Here is a 22,865-nt window from a genome sequence, read left to right as displayed (position 1 = left end):
CATCGAAAGCCAGGAGACCTGAACCCTCCCTAGTCTTGGTTCTGGTCATAGCTACTTATGTGATCTGAGCCCAGCTTCCTTACATTTAAAATGGACGTGATGGTAGCTATTATGTATCCTGTAGTATGAGGATCTCTCGGCGAGATACCATCCAGAAAGTGTGAAAAGCATCACGTTTAATGGTTAGATACAGACCTGTTACCTTTGAATTAGTCAGAACTTTTCTCTTTAATACCATATCATAGCTCTCTCTTCTCTGGTAGTATAGGGAGAAACCAAATTCATCATTTTCAAGGAATTCAGGTCCTGCAGCTATTTAAAGAAGCACGAAGTTCTAAAGATGTAGAGTTATTTCTTTGAAACTAACCCACTGTAAGATATTATTCTTGTGGAAAAGGCTTTATATGGCACACATTCAGAATAACTGCAAAATATTTAGATGATGCAACTTCGCTCTTGATTAAAATGTTTTACATTTTCTTTGGCAGTAGGAAGGTCTTCTATTTAATAGAGACCGACAAAACAGAAACAAACCCTAAAAGAAGACACAGTTCCGCTGACCCATTCCTAGGTTTGCGTCTTAAAATGTAGTTTATAGAATGTTTCATTCGAGAAGTATTTGCTTATTTGCCATGTGCCAGGCATTGTGGTGGGAGCTGGGCGCACAGATGGGCAAGGCCAAGTCCTTACCAAAACATTCCTTCCAAGTCACGAGGGCCATTTCCTCTTTTCGTTCTGTTTGAACAAACTATTTTGTTTGGAAAGGTGAGAGAGAGAGATAGAGAGAAAGAAAGGGAAATAGATTTGGGACTATCTTCCCTAGAATAGTTTTATATAAATTCAAACATTTTTCTAACTAAATGCCATGAAAAGCATTGACATTAAGCTCCTTGTTTCAGCTTGCACTAATGTTATTTTATTATTGCAGACCCAGATCCAACTGTGCATTTTAGAAGCTATTGCAGGAGTCCTTTAGACAAGAAATACCAGAGAGATTTATTTAATCTTTATTTTTTATTTTACTATTCTTTTCTCCAACCAAGGAAATCCCTGCAGAAGACTTAAACTAATGGGAGATTAATTTGTGTATTTACTCTCCATTTTGTGGTCTTGTTAATAATGAAACGGATGATTTTCTAAAGAAAACTTGAGATGAATTCCGATGTGATTTGGACTTTTTCTCTGAAAATTACCCGAAAATCAGTAGTATTTATTATCCTATGACCCCCTAAAACAAATAGTTGAGAGACAACCAATGATTTATTACTCAATGTGTTGAGGTTGGAAGATAAAATCAATGCCACATCTAGGCATCTAAAAAGTAATTCTTCATGATGCCCTAGGTAATCTCTCTTCCTTGCTTCTGTAGCAACTCTTTTTAACACCCTTAGATGATTGCAATGTCAGGGATTTGTAAAGAAGTGCTCCTTGTTTGCTGAAGCCTGGGGAAAAGAAATCTACCTTCACACCCATAGAACCCAACTGTGTACCTCCCTTTTTCTAATTTCATTGGTAAACATTTATTCATTTTAATGTGCAGTCTTCTGAGACGTAGCATGATATACTGGTTAGGAGCATATGACTTTTGCTCTGGACTGCCCGGGGGGAATTCCAGCTGTACACTTCCAGTTGTGTTTCCTTGAGCATGTTAATTAACCTCCCTGTGCATCAGTTTACTCATCTGTAAAATGGGAGAAACGGTAGTGCCAAACTCGCTAGGTGGTTGTGAGGATTAAATGTGTTAATATACATAGAACGCTGATATGCCTGGGGCATAGTAAGCGCGCTCAGGTGTTAGCATCCACTGCTAAGAGACTAGAAAAGTTGAATGGGGGCGAGGGTTTTCTGTACCACTCTATTCTGTGTTGTCTTCCAAACACCCAGTGTTGCGGTTGACCTGTAGTGAGAGAATTCAATAAATATTGTGAAAGAACCAGAGTTTGCTTATTTGCATTAGCAAAATTGCAGTGATCACTATCTAGCCAATTGTACTTGAATGTGTTAAAAAACTTTTTCCTGAGATTTCTCTTAATGCTGTATTAAAAAAATATTAATAATAATAATAACTATTATTATATTTTTTTATTCTAGCAGTATCTCTCAATTTAAGTGGACCTATTTTATGGAAACTTAACCCTATATTGATAGTTGAAAATACTGGTTTAATTACTATTGCTTCTGCAATATTCATGCAAGAAAGAAGTTAGTGTCATCAACCCATCTTTCCGTTAAGATATACTCAACAAAATTAAGGTCAATCATTTAAAAATAATAATTCCGAAGGTGACGTTTGAAAAACATCAAACGGGAGATGTGCCTCTTTAGAGCAGCAGATGCTTTGACTGCAGTGGAGACTGACAGGCCCAGGTTGAGAACACTGCAGTTGCTTTATGAAACGGGGCATGAACCTCATGACCCTCCCTGTTGTCTTCAATGCAAGGGGTGAAAAACGCCGATGAGAATGAACTGCAGGAGATCGCCTCGGAACCGGACAGCACTCACGTGTACAACGTCGCCGAATTTGACCTGATGCACACGGTTGTGGAGAGCCTGACCAGGACCCTCTGCTCCAGGGTGGAAGAACAGGACAGGGAGATCAAAGGTAAATAAGTGACAGAGAGCAGTCATTCAGTGCCTGTGCGTCTTACCTTGAGCAAAAGTCTCTCGTGGGCTATGAACGTTCTCTTTTTCATCTTGACTTTCTGAATAGATTCCTTTATTCTCCGAAGATGTGAATCATCAGCATAGAAAAGGGAGCAGATTGATGGCTCTGTGGCTGTGAGGGACAGATACTTTCATCACTAGATAATTTTCTCTGTGTTGTTGAGTTAGACCATCCTGTTGTTTTTTTTTTTCATTAAAATTTGGATTTCAAGATCATTGTATATTCACATCAAGTTGTAATAAATAACAGAGAGAAACTGAGTACGAGTTACCAGTTTCCCTCAGTGGTAACCTATTGCAAAACTGCAGTATCGTGTCGCAGATGGGATGCTGGCATTGATACAGCCACGATACAGAACATGCCACATCTCGGCTAGTGTGAAAAGCACTGCCAGGTGGGTGCTAGATTTATCGGGGGGAATCACTTTATAGATTATATAAACATTTAACCAGTACACTGTACACCAGAACTAATATAAAATATTATTAAATGTCAACCATAATTGAAAAAATAAATTAAAAAAAAACAAAAAAAGACTAAACACTGAAAAAAAAAAGTAATAAAACATTTCCATCACCACTGTTGTCCTTTTATAGCCACATTTACTTCTGCCCCTCCCCCAACCTCTCCCTGACCCCTAACAATAACTAATTGGTTCTCTATCTATAAGTATTTTTCATTTTGAAAATATTATATATAGAATGACGCAGTTTATCTACCTTTGAGGATTGGCCTTTTTTGCTCAGGGTAATTCCCTGGAGATCCATCCAAGCTGCTGCTCGTATCAATAGCGCTTTCTTTTTTATTGTCATGTCATATTCCATGGTATGGATGGACCACAGTTTAACTGTTCACCTATTGAAAGACACCTGAGTTGTTTCCCGTTTTTGGCTGTTACGGAGCTACTATTCATGTACAGGTTCTTGTGTGAACATACGTTTTCATTCCCCTGGGACCGTGCCTAGGAGTGCAGCAGCTGCATCACATTGTACTTGCATGTTTAGTTTAGTGTAGTTTTAGTTAAAAAACTGCCAGACAATTTTCTGGGAATGGCTATAGCATTTGACATTCCCACCAGCAATATATGAATGATCCAGTTTCGATGCATTTGTCACCAACATATGTTGTTGCTACTATTTTTTATTTTAGCCATTCTGATAGGTGTGTATTTTTACGTCATTGGGTTATAATTTGTATTTTCCAGGTGGCCAGTGAAGTGAACATCTTTTCATGTGCTTATTTTGCACCAGTATATTCTCTTTGGTGAAATATCAGCTTATATCTTTTGTCCATTTTCTAATTGGACTTCTTTGGTGTTTATTCTTTGTTTAGTTTTTAACAGTTGTGTTTTGAGAATTCTTTATTTATACTCTAGATACTTTGTTGGATATGTGATTTGGTAATATTTTCTCCCAATTTGTAGCTTGTCTTTTCATCTTTTTAACAAGGCCTCTTGTGGAGTAAAAGTTTTTAATTTTTTTAAATTAAGTTTATGGGAGTGACATTGGTAAATAAAATTATATAGGTTTCAAGTGTACAGCTCAGTAATACATCATCTGCATATTGCACTGTGTGTTCACCACCCAAAGTCAAATCTTCCATCACCTCCTTTCCCCTTATCTACCTCTGCCCTCCTCCCTTTCCCTCTGGTAACCACTAAACTGTTGTCTGTGTTTATCAGTTTTTGTTTATTTGTCTTGTTCATTCATTGCTTTCAAGTTTATATCCCACACATGAGTGAAATCATATGATTCTCAACTTTTTCTGTCTGACTTCTTTGGCTTAGCATGATAATCTCGAGATTCATCTATGTTGTCGCAAATGGCAGTATTTCATCTTTTCTTATGGCTGAGTAATATCCCATTGTATATCTGTGCCACATTCTCTATCCAATCTTCTATTGAAGGACACTTCAGTTATTTACATGTCCTGGCCACTGTTTTTAATTTTGATGAGAGTCTAGGTTGGGCAGCCATGCAGTAGTTTCCTGAATAAACTTCTTTGAGCTTCTTAATGAGACTACTTTAGAAACCAGCTTTTCACACAAAAAAATCTCTGCGTGTGGTTGCTGATAAAGTTTGTAATCAGTTCCTGGTCAGAGTTACTGTTCAATAACTGTGTTATTTTTCCAGTGTTATGGTTACTAATGTCTCTTGGGTAAGTGCCCCTGGAGAACTTCCCTGTCCCAAATCTTTTATAGAATCATTTACTTTAACATATGTATAACACACACAAAGCACTTACACAGTGTCTATTTCATAGTGAGCACTCAGTATGTTAGTTTCTGCATTTCCCTTTACATTTAGATATTAGCCATTTTTTGAATCGATGTCTTCAGTATAGTGGCTTTGTGTCTTAAAAACACAGGCTTTTGTGTCAGGAAGCTCAAGTATCAATCTCAGCTCAGATACTAACTATGAGATTGGCGAGTTATTTAACTTCATTGTACTTTGGTTCTCTCACCTACAGAACAGGAATAATAGTAACTACCAAGAATTAAATGAGATTATACTTCTTAAGAGCTCAGAAGAGTACCTGTAGATACACACAAGCTCAATTAATGTTGTTTTTGTTTTTTATTATTTTATAGCAATTTCTTTTAAAAAGTTGCTTAAAGTCAAGACCTATGTTTTATTTAAGTTTATATCCTCAGAGTTTAGTACAAAGATTAATACCTAAGAGACATTGAAATGTTTCAGTGAACAAACGTAGGAATAAATAACTGAATCAACTTATCTAGAGATGAAAATCTTAGAGGTAACAGAGTCAATAGTCATTTTTGACTAATGGAGTTTTCTAGGTTCATAAGAAATAAATTTGGGAAAGAGATTCATTTTGTGTTTCTTTAATTTAGCCTTGGCCCTTGCCACCATTGGGCCGCCTACAGAGTTGATTACTTCTGAAGTCACTGCCAGGAGCTTTATGGTTAACTGGACTCATGCCCCAGGAAAAGTGGAAAAATACAGAGTCGTGTATTATCCTACCAGGGGCGGAAAACCAGAGGAGGTAATAAGGAGATCCTGTTTTCAAACCATTATTTTCATTCTCTCAAGTCTTCTGCAGTAGTGAGGACAAGACAGAAATGGATATGTATGAGGAGATTACTCTATCACAATCATTTAGAATTATTTGACTTAAATACATTTCCACGTGTCCATGTTGTTCTTTCATCTCTCTGATGTAACACTATTTACATTTGCTCTCACTTTCACCAGATAAACGTCATAACTGGTCATGTGTCCATTTCTAACACAACTTATTTTGACATTTTTTTTTCTTTTTTAAAATAAGTGAGTTTTAAAGCAAAAGAAATCAGTAGTTAATTATTTGGCCAGAACTCCCTTTTGCTATTTAAGTATTCCTTCTGCTTTGGGAGTGGTCTGAACTTTCTGCCTTAATGAAGTCTGTGTGTTCCAAATTATGTGGTCATATAGTCCTCCAGGGTTTGGGATTTCCTGGACATTTCTGGAGGTGCGTGCAACGGAGAAGCCATAATAAAGAGTCTGTGGCTGGCGGTTTTCATGGGTTGGCCATCACAGGAGAATACCTATTGCCAGATGACTGGATTCTTCTCAGTTTCTACCTTTGATACAGCAATTCACAGGGAAGATGTTAAAATGTGCTGAAATCTCCATTTCTTTTTATTTCACTTAAAGTGCTAATCTTTTATTGTTCTAACCTCTTACTGATCTCTGCATGTTTCACAATTTTCTTGTGTTATGGCAGGAGTTCTGATTTTTTTTTTAAGAGTCAGAGAAGTAGATCATGGAGGTTTAAATCATCTGGACTAGAAAAAAAAGAATCAGAGTGCTTCCAATGGTTTTATGACTAATAAACCTTTTAAATGCTTCCCAAAACTCCATAGAAAAATATCACATGTCCACTATTAGTAAGTGGATTTGATTAGGATGGGAATGACTGAATTCCTATTATATACGAATTAATAAGGGACTTTGGGACATATTCCATAAAAGGTGTGTCACTTCCTGAAGAAATTCAAGGAGAATCGACTGCCACAGTGGACGAGAGGACAGGATGTGGCACAAATAGGAAAATATTTAATGAAATGTTCTCACTAGAGATAATTTTTGCTTTTCGATTTCAATTCTGCATGTGAGATATTTGATATTCTCATTCCTCAGACTGTTCTTTAAACAGGTGGTGGTGGACGGAAGCGTGTCTTCCACGGTGTTGAAAAATTTGATGTCTTTAACTGAATATCAGGTAGCGGTCTTTGCAATATATCCTCATACTGCTAGTGAAGGCCTACGGGGAACCGAAACCACATGTACGTATTGAATTCTACCCCACCTATGACTGTATAGCATTGCTTAGATGGCCTTCTCTAAATTGGAATTCTGCTCAGGTTGTATTGATGCACATCCTGAGTCAAATTTGTAGACAATAGTTGTGCCGTATGCCGTACTGGTCCATTCTGGTCCATGCTATAGTTGCGGTTTGCAGGCGCTACATATTGGGAGGGCTATCATAAAACTCTGGTATGTTTAGGAGAGAACAACCTTAGTGGTGAAGGGTAAAATATACATTTATCCATTTAGTAAATAGTTAGTGAATGCTTATTATGAACTAAGCAGTGGACTTGAACTTGTCAGTAGAAGTTGAGAAGGAGCTCTGTAACACCTGCCCAGCGGAATAACAAAGAAATTAGGTTTCATCTACTTTAATTATTCATATCATTGTAATGAAAACAAGCTTCTGAATACAAGTAATCTCTTATCTGAGCATGATCATGATAACACACACATACACACACACACACACACAGACAATTCTGTGATAAGATAATCTTAAAAAACATAATCACCCACACATTAAGTTATTCCCGACATTAATTAAGGTCCTATTATGGCTACATACTATGCCAACTTGGTCTAAAATCTCTGCTTCTGATAGAACAATAGCTATATAAACACCAGTAACAAAGTGTGAGGCATTGTGATAATCAAACTCCGCGTCAATATATTGTTGGATTTATCCCTGACAGTAATTTATAAGGCAAGTGTTAATACTCCTGCTTTTCAGAAATATTTTAGCAATAATTTCCAGCCTTTAAGGAAGTTTTCATCTAGTAAAAGAGGGAATGCAAATCAAGGACATGCAAACAATTAGTGCAATGATGTGCCACAGGCACTCCAGCAGAAGTGTGACAGGGAACTAACGGCACGTCTAAGCGAAGTCCTGAGCTTAACATTGGGGTTGGAAGGGCAGGCAGGGCATGAGTATGGATACTTTGAAATAAGCAAGCACACTGATAAATTTTTTAAAAAATCTCCTCTTGCAGTTGCTTTACCCATGGCTTCCAACCTTGAACTGTACGATGTGACTGAGAACAGTCTGAGGGCGAAATGGGATGCAGTGGCTGGAGCCTCAGGGTACCTCATCCTCTATGCTCCTCTCACGGAAGGTCTGGCTGGGGATGAAAAAGAGGTAACCACCTGCTGCCTACTAGAGTGGTAGAATTGTTGACTTTCTTAGACTGATGTTTTTTTTCTTTTGCCATAAAAATTTAGAAAGTTCAAGAGGGAAGAAAAATCTCTTGTAATCCCACCACCTAGAGGTAGCCATTGTTAACATTTAGGTACCAATCTTTTTCAAACCATTTTTAACAAAACAAATAGTCATGTAGTCTTCTGTTTTTATCATGTTTATTGTAAATATATTTCCATATCATTAAATAATATTTTTATATAGTCATTTTAAACAACTTGATAGTATTCCATTGTTGTTTTGTGCCAGGTCATGTTCAATTAATCTCATGATATTGGACATTTAGATAATTTGCTCTATACATATGCTTTTGTGACCATTTTTAACATATTTTTACATGGTTATCTGATTATTTCCTTAGGATAAAGTTCTGGAAATACAATTTCTATTTTCAAAGGGTATGCAAATTATTAAGGCTTACGTTAGATATCACCAAATGACTCTAGAGAAATTTTATATAATTTATATTATGAACTGCAAAAGCTGTTTTTCCCTATGTACACTGACTTAGAATTTTATTTTTTATTAATTTGGAGATAGGTAAATGTATCTCATTGATGTGGATTTTTTTGCATGTGTTTTATTTTAAGTAATGAATCTTTGACTTTTCAATGATTTATGTCTCATTTTTAATTTATGGGGAATAATTACTATAATACAGATATTCAAGGAATAAAGAGCAAGTGTCTGTGACATTAGGGAATGTCTTGACCAGGCAGGTAGGGTGGATAAGAGAGGGAGTTCAGAATTTGATTCTTTAACGTTGTCTAAAATCTGTCTCTAGTGACAAAAATCTTTAGGCCAAAAATATTGTGAATCCTGGTGTCAAGAACAGAGCACTGTTTTTTTTTTTATTTGCAAGATAGCTTTTGTCCATTTAGAGATAATGTTGGTTTGAATTATTTTGGCAGAAGGGAGACTTAAAAATGATGATAGAAAAATGCTCAGCTTCACCAAAGAGACAAACGAAAAAGGAAAGGGGACTAGTTCATACCCAATAGATTACAAATAATTTTTTAAAGTCTGATAATACTACAATTTAGTGAACATGTGGAAAACAGAATCACTCATGTAAATTGGTACAGTTACCTCAGAGAATAATTCGCAATATTTCATCAAGCTGAAGCTATATACAGTTTTTAGGAACATAGCACAGGAAACTTTCTGCAAGGAATTTTCAGTGTAGGTACGTGGTCAGAATGAAATCTTGCAGATAGCTGACTCGTTCATCAATGGAGGAATGGAAAATAGCAGTATATTTATACAAAAAATACCATAAAGAAATCAAATAATGTCAACTCTATCCCTGTGTATCAACATGGATAAATCTTGAAACATAATATTGACAAAAAAATTATAAAAATATTATGCTGATATGGTCCCATTTATATATATAGTTAAATATACATAGTTGTTTTTAAAATAAGATCTGACGTCAATATGACTAAATGTTGATATTCATTAGATTTGAGTGGTGGGTATATCTTGGCATATTATATAGTATTTTCTCAACATTTATATATGTTGGGATATTTCAAATTTAAAAACTTTTAATTTGACAGTAACACTGGCAGTTTTGTGACTGGAGACTGCCTATGGAGATATTTTTCTTTCTTCTAAAACGAAAATAAAATCATCCTGTTACGCAGCTGTCGGTCAGTTGTTATGCAACTGAGAATGTTGGCTTGTTTGACTGACTCCAAGAGTCATAAAAATCATCTCAGAATCAAAAAGCAAATTGCTGGTTTGGGCATCAAGGTGGATTGACGTCTTCTGAATCCTGGAAGGGACTTGCAGTCCAAGTGGACAGGACTCTTTGTCAAATGAGACAACAAAACTGGGTTCAGCTCAACTGGGTTTGAAGCAAAGACTGGGGCTCCAGCCAGGCGACTGGTTAAAATTAGCCAAGTGGTGAAAGATGCCCACTTGGCACTGCCCCCAACACACTGGCCTGGAGCTTACACTCTTTCTAGAGAACATTTCTGATTCAGTTCCACCCACACTCTTCTGGGGACCAAATATTCAACACTATTATTCTCACTGCCTTTGCCACTTGTCCAGATGTAAAGAGTTATCCTAAAACAGCACATATGGGTACGTCCAGTTTTATACGATTCCATAGCATCTGTTCCTAATATAAAATGACATGAGACAATGAACATATTGTGACTGAAGGCTGTTTGATGAAGGGGTTATGAGGGGACAGTCTTATTTTGTGAAGTCTCACCTTTATTCAGTTCTACCCCGATCAGAGTGAATAATAACACATTGGCAAACAATCTGATAACATGTGTTCTTTTCAGATGAAAATTGGAGAGACCCACACAGATATTGAATTGAGTGGGTTGTTGCCCAATACGGAATACACAGTTACAGTTTATGCTATGTTTGGAGAAGAGGCCAGCGATCCTGTTTCAGGACAAGAAACAACATGTGAGCAGATCTGTCATGCAGATGAAATGCTGCAACAAAAGCCCAAATCAACATTGGCATTAGATCAAAACCTCTTAAGAGCTAATTGTAACTTAAGAAAATGTATTTTTGGGGAGATATAAAGTACAACATAAAGAATATAGTCAATAATCTTATAATAACTATGTATGATATCATGTGGCTACATGACTTATTGGGGGAGAGGAATCACTCCTTTAATCAAATAAATGTCTAACCACTATGCCCTACACCTGAAACTAATATAAAATAATATTGAATGTTAAATGTAATTGAAAACAAAAAAGAATATGTATATTTTATTTAGGGGATAGAAATGTATTTCTTCTAGTCTTGTTATTGTTGTGAGTCATATGGATACTGTAACTGAACTTTAGTAACCTCTAGCCACCAACGTCTTTGTCTAAATTTAATGCTAGATCAGAATATAGAGGAAAGAACATGGGTTTTGGAATCAGAGTAGCCGAGATGGGAATCCCAGCTCAAGTCGTGTTTTAACTGAGTGACAATGGGCAAGTGATGTAACACTTTTGAGTCTTTAAAGGGAAGAACAGTAGTTGTACAGGTGAAAGCACTTAGCACGTAGTTCATCAATATTCCTTTTTATCTCAGACTAACTATAATACGTTTCTTAAATTGAGTAAAAATTTATCGGCAAGGCTAATTCTGGCTAAATGTAGAGAGTTCATAATATTTTTAGGAAAGGTATATATCTATCTATCGTTGAATGGAAAAGCAGAATCAATCGATATTCTGTGACCAAAGGATTTATTCAGGAAAAAGAAAGGATTACAAACTGGTGTGTGCAGACATAGCAAGCTACATGCACACACTGAACCAGACAAAGATGGAGGAGATGCTTTATGGAGGGGAAGAGGAATTTAAGGAGAGAGGCTGTTATAAACATCCAACTCTATTGTAAGCCTCTGTAGGGCTCTGGTAATGACATAGGGTGTAAGAACTCTTCCCATAAACCCTAGCTCCTCCCACTGGCTCTCCTGATTGGTTATGTCTAGGATAAAGTCTCTGTCACAATTTTATCATTATTTATCTATTTTATTTAAAAATATGATATGGACAAAATACTACCCTGGCATACTAATAATGCTTTGCCAGCTACCATTAAAAATAAGACTCTATTCATGGTGTTTTGAAACCTAAGAAAATGCAGAGAGATGCAGGGTCTTGCCCGTCCTTCTGAGCAAGGTGAATAGCAGTTTCTACAGTGCTTTTGTCTTTAAGATTCTACTTGGGAAACTTACATAGAAATTTAATAATAAGGAAAGAAGTTTCCTCCAACATTCATTCTTTGTAAGTTAAGTCTGTGTTGTTCTTGCTCTTTGAAGAACGACAAATGTAATTAAGACAATAAATAAACAGTCCTCCCCCCCCCAAAAAAAACTGAGAAAGCCCAACACAGAAGAAATAAATCGTGCCAGAGGCATTTATTATATCACTTGACTTAAGTGAATTTTGGGATTCTGTCAATTTGAAAGTAAAACTTTTCTCAACCATTCATCTATCTTTCACTCAGAATACTTATTTCTTTACATTTAAAAATGACGTGCATGACTCTTTTCACCATTAGTAGTTAATTTAAAAAGTTCCTAAAAATGATATCCTCATTATTTGTTCCTGAGACTGGTATTTTTATGCACTAAGAAAACTAGACATTCCATCATACTGCCAAATATAACTGAACTCCGAAAAAGTTTCAAGTGAAGTGTGCACAACACTTAAAATAATTATATTGCTTTGTTCTCTCTTACACCGTTTTTCTCAATATGTAAGAGAAAGTATTGAGTCACTGAGTCTTAACTTTTTTATTGTCAAACTATTAATATATATTGAATTAATGAAAGAATTGACTTTAGGAATGAGGAAACATTATACCTTGTCTATGGCTGACAATTGTCATTATCTTCTAGGTTTTTGCTCTGTTGGTTCTGTCATGGACTATATCATGGACTCTATTTAATCAATTGATTAATTAAACTCTAACTGCTCTTCTTCTCCTACTAATTATGACCTTGGCCAAGTTACCTCAATTTCATGGTCTCTGTAATGGGAATAATTGTAACTCTATTCTTGCAGTCTAATGTAAGGATTCAATGAGATAACATGTATTACATCTCAGACTCATAAAAAACATGCACTAAATCTTAATAATTGTTTTAACTATTAACCCTCATGAAAGCTGTCAAAGATTATCAACATGTTTTAATCTGCTGAATAGAAAGAGGATCCTTGAAGAACTGCAAAACTCGATGGGATTGATAGGGATCTAGAGAAATGCCAGCACCTCTTTAAATATTTTTTTAAAACAACGGCAAAGTGTTTATTTTTATCTAGTCTCACCAAGTCACCAAGATTTATTCAAGCAGAAATCTTATTTATTGATTCAAACAATGTTTATCGAGTACTTGCTATACTAGAGATAAAGCCAGAAACAAAATTAAACCAAATTCCCTAACCTTCTGAGATTATAATATATTGGAGGAGAGAGACAGTAGACCAATAAATTTACAATAAAAATAAATCAGGGAAGGGAGATAGGTAACATGGGGTAGTATGATTATTTTATATAAAGGCGATCCTGGAAAGCGTCACTGTGAAGGCGACACATATTCAGAATCCCGAATCTTGGCTGGCTCCAAAGTTTTTGGCCTAAGCAATGGCAAGAATGGAATTTCCTTTTGCTCAGAGTGAAAGACAGAGAGAGGCTGGGAAAGATGGCAGGAGTTGATGGTTCAGTTTTATATATGTTTGGAAATAACCTGATAGATAGATACCCAAATGGAGATGGCAGATAGGCATCCGACACTCATTTTCACATGGGAAATTGTGGAGTAGAGAAGTAGAGTGACTCTGCCAGAATCATATGATAATTGAATGGAATAGCTAAGATTTAATTTCAGGTGTCTTGGTTTTTGATCCATTAGCTTGCTTATTTACATCAGATTATAATAATAACATTGACTAGAAAAGAAAGGTGGAAAATTTACCTACATCTTATTAATTTCTAAATATGTATAATTTATTACTACTATTTATTCTTTACAGGAAAACTTTTTTCTTTGTTGATTTGTTAATTTTCTTATAAGTTTTTATCTGGGCGGAACATTTCATATATAAGTAATTAAAAAGTCAGAGATACTGTTTGTCTTTTTTACATATATACTAATTAAAATTTTAATTATTTTCTATTCCATTTACTGCAAAGTACCCTTAAGTCCACCAAGAAACCTGAGAATCTCCAATATTGGCTCTAACAGTGCTCGTTTGGCCTGGGACCCGACTTCAAGAAAGGTCACTGGTTATCGAATTGTCTATAACAATGCAGACGGGACTGAAATCAATGAGGTGAGCTGTGGAACATGATGTCTGTTTGGCCTCTGGTTGTGTATTAGTTTTTTTATGGTTGCATAACCAACCATCCCCAAACAGAATGGCTTAAAACTATACTAATTATTTTCTTTCACAGTTTCTGTGGGTCAAGAATTGGGGCTTGGATGTGTAGTTCTGGCTTGAGGTCACTCGTGATATTGTAGCCAGAAAGTAACTGGAGCTGGCATCATCACAGTGGCTTCTCTCTTGATATGTTTGGTGCCTGGTCTGAGAAGACTGGATCCGTTGGAGATTGGAGCAGCTCTGTGTCTCTAAGTAGATTCTTCACGTTATTCCTCCAGCATGGCAGCCTTAGGGGAGCTGGACTTTTTACGCGTTGGCTCAGGAGTCCCCAGACATGTGTCCGATGAGAAAGAGAGTTAGGTGGAAGCCGTGTCACTTTGAGTTACCTAGCATCAGAAGTCACAGTATATTGTTGTGACTTCTGCGCCACACTTTGTTGGTAGGTGGAATCTCAAGTTCTGTATGGATTCAAGGTGGGGAAGAACACAGGTCTCGCCTAGGGATGAGATATATATGTTAATGTGGCCATATTTGAAAAATACTATCTTCTTCTTTGGACAGGGGTAGGGAAGTATGTATCTTCATAGAAGTAGGAAAGTAGAAATAATGTCTGTATTACCCATTTTATCCCTGTAATTTGAGTAAACTGGCATCTGAAAGACCCTAGATAGATGAGCTTAAATTGAAAACTGAATAGTTCAAGTTTCGTGTAGGAAGATACTTTTAAATAATAGAATTTATTAAAATCCACAAAGATATAGTATCTCTCACTCAGTAACTAAGACTCTTCAGAAATTCTTTCCTTGAAAATATGTTTTAGCAGGATAAATAGCAAAATAATTTTTATTTTTGTCCTTATCTTGGTCTAAGAAGCTAAAATGGAGAGGGAAATATATTGGATTCATTTCTGTTTTCTGATAAAATAAAGCAAATATTTTTATATGCAGAGACAAACTTTTTTCTACAATTAAGTCCAATCAATATTTTTGCAGAATGCACCCTCATACAGGACATTGGATAATGCATGGAAATAACTGCACATTTGCTAATAATTCAGAATTACTATTCAACATCATCCGTTAAATCTTCATAAATCCTAAAGGCAAATAATTCTGATGAATCTGGGATTATATAGACTAGTTGCTTTGACTTTGAAAGCAGTAGTCTGAAATAGTAGAAGGCTTGAAGCCAAAAACGCTGAGCTATCAGTGTCTGTTATCTGTGATAAATAAAAGACTTTCTCAAGGTTTGCAAATTCAACTGTATAGGGAAATCAGGCCGATAATATAAATGAATGAAGTGTGCCATTAAATGTGCAGAAATAGTCACACCTGCAAAGAAATACTTGTTTTTCTTGAAATATGAAGCTAACTTAGGCTATATTTCATATATTTCATATTTCTATTTTTGGGACATGGATATATAAAAAATTCTCTATTGAAAGAAAGACAGTAATTCAAGACTGATGATAAAGGACCATGGACAGTGGGCTGTAGTGACAGGGATGCCAGGACATAGTGGGAACTGATATGCTGGGGAGCGCATAAATACATGTCCATCCAAGACTCAACCAGTGCCAGCTTCTTCAGACGGCTGCTGCATAGAAGTCCCGGCAGGGGCTGCCCGATCTTGTGACCAGAGATTTCTACTTTTATATGATGCTACCAACTTAAAAATGTTGACTCGAACAACCGAAATAACACCACAACCACATTCACCAATAAATATTTGTTCACTATAGAGTATTTTCCTTAGGTAATAATTTTTTTGATAAAACAAAACAAACCATTATTTACATGGATATGTGTTATATTTATAAATATAATTATATCATAAAATTTTTTTTATTGAGGTATAATTGACATAACATTATATTAGTTTCAGGTGTACAACATAATGATTTGATATTTGTATACATTGCAAAATGATTACTGCAATAAGTCTAGTTAACATCGATTTTAAAAAAATTATAGTTTTTGTGGCTTCTTATGGTACTTTACATTATTTTTCTTTAGAAAAATGGTCCTAGACTAGTATATTTGTTGAGAAATACATGTGGTTTTTTGTAGTGTTATTCGATCTTGGGGATGCCTTTGACACTTGCTATTTCTATATTTATATTGTACTAGGAAATTAGAAAACGATGTTTGGTAAAACTAAATTTAAAATATAAGTAAAGGGACTATGAACGAATATCTGAGAAAATTTTATTTCAGTAAAATGCATATACAATGTGTGGATTTTGTAACATTTCCATTTTGATTGGTGTGTGTGTGTGTGTGAGTGTGAGTGTGTATGTGTGTGTTCTTACTTTTTAATTCTTAACCATGCAATTGAGCCTGGAGGTTGCTGGACAAGTGTCTTTTGTTTAAGTGAAATATTATTTTACCTAATTTTGGAATATGTGGTTTTAAAGGTGAATATTCCTACCACATATTGCTTTAACTTGTATTAATTTTAGCTTTTATTTATAGATAGTGCTGCAATTGGTTTTTAGGAAATTTCCAAAACATTCTGGAATGAACTTTAAGATGTCTCAATTAAAATCTACTTAGTTTGGAACATGCAACTCATTGTAAGAGTTTGCTTTTGACTTAATTTATATTTCTTGGCTTCACTTCCTCTTCTTCCCTCTGTGTTTTTTTCTGTATTACTCTTCTCTCTAACTTTTTGGAGTCCAAAGAAGAAAAATAAAACTGAGCACTTAAACAAATGTGGATGATGATGATGATGATAATGATGGTGATGATGATGATGATGATGATGATTATAGTGATGATGATGGTGATAATGATGGTGATGATGATGATGATGATAATGATGATGATGGTGATGATGATGATGATGATGGTGGCGGCAACAGTGGTGGTGGTGGTGGCGGTGGTGGTGGCGGTGGTGGCAGCTCAGATATGTCAAGTGCTTGTCCTGAGCCAGCCACTGTTCTGAGTTTCCTGATTTGTCGAACCAAGGACAGAAGCCATCTCAGATAACATGTACTGTGAAAGGATTTGGGGAAATGGGCAAACATGATGGGGAAATAAAGTACGGCCATTTAAGTTTTATAAATGAAAAGCCACAGATTTTAGACTCTGAGAAGCAAGTTCAGTTCCCAACAGCAATGACTCAACAGTAGAGCCCAGAGTGCAGCTCGGGTCCCTCACTCCTCATCAAGGACTCTTCCTTTATCCTGCCCAAAATTAGACTAAAAGCTAGACAGTTTAAAACATTATTCTGAAAAATAGTTGCATAACAATGAGATCATGGTAATTTGTTATCATTTTCCCAAATCCTCCTATGTTTTAAAAACACCACCAATAAAACCAGTTTCAGAACTTATTTTAAAACACAAATACGATAACTAATAAAAATAAATGATACTTAAAAGTTTTCATTTGATAAAATAAAATAATTAGTAATTAATATATAAAATATGGTCTGTTCAGGATCAAATAAGAGGCTTTAATAAATATATCTTGACATGATATATATTTATGGATACATACTTATATATATAGATATATATAAAAGGGGAAAACCATATATTTATATACACAAATTTTTTCTGTATGTTTATATATACATTTTTTTTCTTTTCATCTCGGTATAGCTAAGAAAATTTTATTTTAACTGTTTTTATGTATATTTGATATCTTTGCAAAATTCCTATTTGTCACAGATTTGAGACTCAAGGCCTAAACAATAAATTTTGATTAATAGTTTTATGGCTCTTGGGAAGTTAGTTCAACTCTTTGGGTCTCAGGTTCCTCATTTGTAAAATAGTTATAAACATCTAGGATTTGTTGAGGGGGGGGATGAGATACTCAACTCAATAGGACCATGAATCTAAGTCCCTGACATGTAGTAAGTGCTCAGTAAAATAACAATTCGAAATAACAGAAAGCAATATGTAAATTTAGAAATGTAAGTTTAGAACATGTCTTGAACTAATACTTTAAATGTAGATTTGTCTTTTCTATGAGTTTAAATAACGAAGCCATATTATAAATAGTGTTTACGAGCATACAATTTAGAGTCTGAAACACTTGTATTTAAGTCCTAGGTACTGGCTAGTTTTCCTTCGGGCAAGTTCCTTAACTTTCTGGAGTCTCATTTTCCCCATCTTCAAATTAGGGGTAATAGTTAGCTACCCTACGAAGTTACGTAAGGATTAAGTGAACTAATGCATATAAAGCTTACAGACAGTATCCGCACCAGAGTAAACACTAAATGCTAAGAACGACCTATAATATTGTCAGGTCCAGATTCAGTAAACACTACATATTTCTTTTTCGGTTAACCTTTGCCATGTAACTAACACCCCTGGCTTATATAACAACCCATGATTGTGCAATTTGGGCAGGATTTAGCAGGGACAGCTTGTCTCGGCTCCATGAAGTGTCAGCTGGGGTGACTCTTGCATTCATCTGGAGCTGGACTGGGCTAGAACTTCCAGGATGACTTCACTTCCATGTCTGGTACTTCAGCTGGGGTGGCGGGAAAGGCTGGGGGTTGGCTCCCCTCTCTGATAGAGCAGTTCAGGGTTTCACAAGAATGAAAGTGGACACTCCTCTCTCCAGGTTTTTTTGAACTATAGTCGATTTCTTAGAGATGTATATGGTTTCTGGATTGGCTCTTGGTTTGCATGAACTATTTATTATCTCTTTTAAAAGGGGTGTTTGGAGTCTCCATCTTAATTTTCATTTACTTATTCAATTCACTAAAAAAAAAAAAAAAACAGTTCAACATACAGTAGTGAAGAAGCTAAACAATGTTTTGCCCTTAAGGAGCTTATACTCTATGCAGGAAATAAACAAATATGTAAGGAAATAAAATAATTTCAGGCTGGAATTGGTACTAGGGAGGAAGCAAACAAGGACAGTGTTAGAGAAGAACCATGCTGAAATTGGTGGGAAGAGAAGTCTCTTCGAGGAGATGACATTTAAGCTCAGTCCTGACAGATGAGGAAGGCCTAATTTTGAAAAGAACTAGGGAGCCCCAGACAGAATGAATTGCATGTGCAAAGGCCCTGAGGTGAGAAAGACATGGACCTGATAGAAGGTCACTGTGGCTGGAGCTTGGTAGGTGAGATTAGGAATATGGCAGAAAAAAAGAATGGCGCTCCAGATTATGCAAGGCCGAGAGGTGATTGCAGGGTGCCTGGCTTTGGTCAGGAAGGTAATAGATAGCCAAGAAAGGTTTTAAGTAGGAAAGTGACACATTTTATATCTTGGTAATGTTCGCTTCAATTGCCGTGAACTAATACATACAATGAGCTTAGTTACCTTGCCCTTGACCTCAGGTAGGATCAAGATTAGTCATTGATAGTATTGTAAACAACAGATTTTATTAATATTGCTTCAAAGGGTATCTTGAAAACATTTTAAGTGGGATCTTTTTTGGCAGAGTCTGCTCTCAAGTAAATAGGTTCATTTCTTCAATTTCCCAGAGTATCACTAGAGTGAAGGTATCTGACTATACCTACATCCTAGGAGTTTTGTGAGAATTGAGGCAATGTATGTAAAGTGTTGAGGTGGGGGACACTATTTACTTGTTCCACTACATTTCCCTTGTGCGATGCAGCTCAACAACCCGTCGCCCAGCCTCTCAAAGATAAAGCTGTATCTGTTCTTTCTCTGAGTCTGAGGATGACTTTGCTCAGGATTCTGTCTTCTAGATCCTACCCTTATCTCTTTGTACTTTATGATTTCCTTCTTCAAGATCTGTTCTTTTTTCTTCCCTTTTCTAATCCTTCCCTTTCTTTACACATCCTTGGACCTTATCCCCAGGACTTCATCCCTTATGTGCCCTTAAGATAATGGTATATATTTTCTCCCAAATATGTCTCTCTATGGAAGATAAAGCTTTCAAGTATTTACTATTATCTTTAATATGACTATTTCCGGATTGGTACTAGGGAGGTTGGTTGCTCAAATATACATCTCTTACAGGCGTTACTGTGTATTTCTTAGTCATGGAGTCAGCAGAGCCCAGGCAATGAACCCAAAACCTGCTACATCTAGCCGATCAGTCTGAAAACATTATATTTATTTGTATTAGCATTGTACATTGTGTGCACTTTGCTTTCTATATCTTTAATGACTGGAAATAATATTGGTTGCAATGACGTCCTGATAATTAACTGATAGGTAATCTATTGAAGAGTGTAAGAGTAGAAATGTGTGTATATAAACTGACTGGTTTTATTATTCAATATGGTTTTTTTTTTTTTTACGGTTATAACTCCTCTGCCAACCAAATGATCTACAGATAATAAAATGATTTCTTTCTAGTATGTAGAGAGTATCTGATACAACTGTCATGCCTTCTCTCTTTTGCAGGTTGAAGTCGATCCTATTACCACATTCCCTCTGAAGGGCTTGACACCCCTCACGGAGTATACTATTGCTATATTCTCCATCTATGAGGACGGGCAGTCAGAGCCTCTGACTGGAACTTTTACCACAGGTAGGCCTTGTTATGAAGTGTTTCCAGGAGTAACCATGTAGAACCCACAAGCTGGAGCAGCTTCTTCGATTGTGATTTTGCAGAGATTTCATTTTAATTTTTATTTATTTTATGTTATTATTAACAAATGAACAATTAGGTGACTAGAATGCATACTGATTAATTATTTTCTATCAAAGCAAGGGAAAGAGAAAAAAGACCATTTAAATCCAAAAGGTCTCAGTTAAATAAAAGTGTACATTGTTCTCTGTCTAATCACACACTGTTTCTTTTGTTCTATTGTTGTAAAATTTTCACAATTTTCATTTGTACATGTGTATATTACATTGAACTTCCAAAATTGCTGATATCCACCAGTTTTTGATCTACAAAAATGATAGTTTCATACTCTTTAACATAATACATCAATCTGCAGCCATTAATGTATTTTCATGCATCCTGAAATAGTAATGCAATAAAATGGGCTATTTTAAATACTAAAATAAAAAATAAGATATGACTACATTATTTTCCTTTTCTACATATGCACCGTAGTCACCCAACAATATAAAACTTTTTTTTTTTGCTTCTTGGTGGCAACAATTCTATTGCTTGCTTTCTGTACCTATCATTGACTGCATTTGGAAACAAATTTAGTGCTATCCCGAGGTGATGAGAAGGTAATTTGGAGAGAGGTGAGAAGTAAGCTGGATTGAGAAGCAATGTTCACAGAAAAAAGTCTAACAATTGCACAAAATCTCCCGAGGGCTAACACGAGTTCTCATGGTGTCCTGTCAAAGAGTTTTTCAAATCTCTGATTTCAAATAATAAAAATTGATGACCGACAATTCATTTAGGGGGTAGTCAGATGTTATGCTCTCTGTTGTACATCCCAGAAGTGTATAAACAGCGAAACAGTGGGAGGTTGGTAAGTTATATTTCACCTCTGATGGTAGCTGTATATACAAGGTTAAACGGTTGAAGGTTCTTCTCTAGGATTTAACTTATTCTTAGTGCCTTAGGCATGAAACCGAATAAAGCTAAAAGGGGCGTTTTTCAGGACTCTGGGATAGCATTTTGTTAATTTCCTTAAAGTACTCAGAAAATATTGTCTTTGTAAAATAATGAGTACGACATTCTTCGTTTTCATTGTTATTGAAAGAGCCAAATAGAGAACCTTAGAGTTCTGGAAATTACTGGAAAACTTGTAAAATCTGCTGTGTTCATGGTCTTCCTGATTTATACTGTGCGTAAATGACCAAACAGACATGTAAGGAAGGCCACACTGGACTGAAGGGCTCTGCTTTCTGTACTTCCTAAAACAAGAGATTCCTCAGAGAGAGTCTTCTCTTCCCGTGGTCCTCAGGGGCTGCTCGAGTGGCGACTCTCTTGCCTTTTCAATATCCTAACGAGATCTCTTTCCTTGGCTTACAGAGGAAGTCCCAGCCCAGCAATACTTAGAAATTGATGAGGTGACGACAGACAGTTTCAGAGTGACCTGGCATCCCCTCTCTGTGGATGAAGGACAACACAAGTTGATGTGGATTCCAGTCTATGGTGGGAAGACTGAAGAAGTGAGTTGTCTGAAAATTAACCTGGAGCATTTTATCTGGAAGTGAATACCCACTGCTGCGTTTGAGTTGGTCTTCAAATAGATTGAGAATCCCAGAAGTAATTGGTATTTTGCATGGAGTTTTATAATGTCAGATCATGTGTTATAAATCTTTTCGGGTCGTTTGACTTTCATAAATGACATTTATTAAAACTTCAAAATGCCCCTTTTGCAATATCTTAGTTTATTTGCTGAGGGGATTGAAAGGAATAAAGTCTGGTTTGACTTAAAAAAAAAAAAAGAATTCAATGGCCCTGTACTTTTTTTTTTTTTTTTTTTGAGTTCTTTATGCTTAGTTGTTTCTTGTTTCCACCTGTCTTATTAATTTTTTTTCTTAACTTTCTCCTGTATTATTCAAGCTCTTGCAAACATAGCCAAGGTTGTTATGAGAAGCGAGTGAGATAATATAGGTGAGATTTTTCTTTGAAAACTAAGCACCAACTGCTTTTTAGGTTATCCTTAAAGAAGACCAAGACTCACATGTCATTCAACACCTGGAGCCCGGAACTGAATATGAAGTGTCACTGTTGGCTGTACTGGATGATGGGAGTGAGAGTGAGGTGGTGACTGCTGTCGGGACCACGCGTAAGTTTTGGTTTGACCAAGATGGACATCACCATCTCCCACCATCTGTTCTGACACTCTGCACCCCACCAGGTTCTCTCCCAATCAGCCTTATCCTGGGGCTACAGATACTTTGGTTTCTCTTTGTCCCCCCAGAAGTCTTTCTGCAACTTCGCCTTTAATGAAACCAGCATCTGAAGCGTTTTTGAA

The 22,865-nt window shown here is 36.0% G+C and overlaps 1 protein-coding gene across 5 annotated transcripts in view; it reads left to right on the top strand.

Moving 5' to 3' along the window:
• The window catches only part of COL14A1 (collagen type XIV alpha 1 chain), a 188,165-nt gene that overhangs the window by 53,915 nt on the left and 111,385 nt on the right, over positions 1 to 22,865 (top strand). For all 5 annotated transcript variants that reach the window (XM_039854043.1, XM_039854044.1, XM_039854041.1 and 2 more), the window contains 9 exons: positions 2,441 to 2,602; positions 5,520 to 5,671; positions 6,824 to 6,953; positions 7,968 to 8,113; positions 10,477 to 10,606; positions 13,848 to 13,987; positions 20,374 to 20,500; positions 21,914 to 22,053; positions 22,544 to 22,676. In XM_039854043.1, coding sequence (XP_039709977.1) covers positions 2,441 to 2,602; positions 5,520 to 5,671; positions 6,824 to 6,953; positions 7,968 to 8,113; positions 10,477 to 10,606; positions 13,848 to 13,987; positions 20,374 to 20,500; positions 21,914 to 22,053; positions 22,544 to 22,676 — 1,260 coding nt within the window. The remainder of the gene's footprint in view (positions 1 to 2,440; positions 2,603 to 5,519; positions 5,672 to 6,823; positions 6,954 to 7,967; positions 8,114 to 10,476; positions 10,607 to 13,847; positions 13,988 to 20,373; positions 20,501 to 21,913; positions 22,054 to 22,543; positions 22,677 to 22,865) is intronic.

The sequence above is a fragment of the Pteropus medius genome, unplaced genomic scaffold (genome assembly GCF_902729225.1).
Source record: "Pteropus medius unplaced genomic scaffold, Ma_sr-lr_union100, whole genome shotgun sequence".
NCBI lineage: Eukaryota > Metazoa > Chordata > Mammalia > Chiroptera > Pteropodidae > Pteropus > Pteropus medius.
This window is presented reverse-complemented; position numbering and strand designations above follow the sequence as displayed.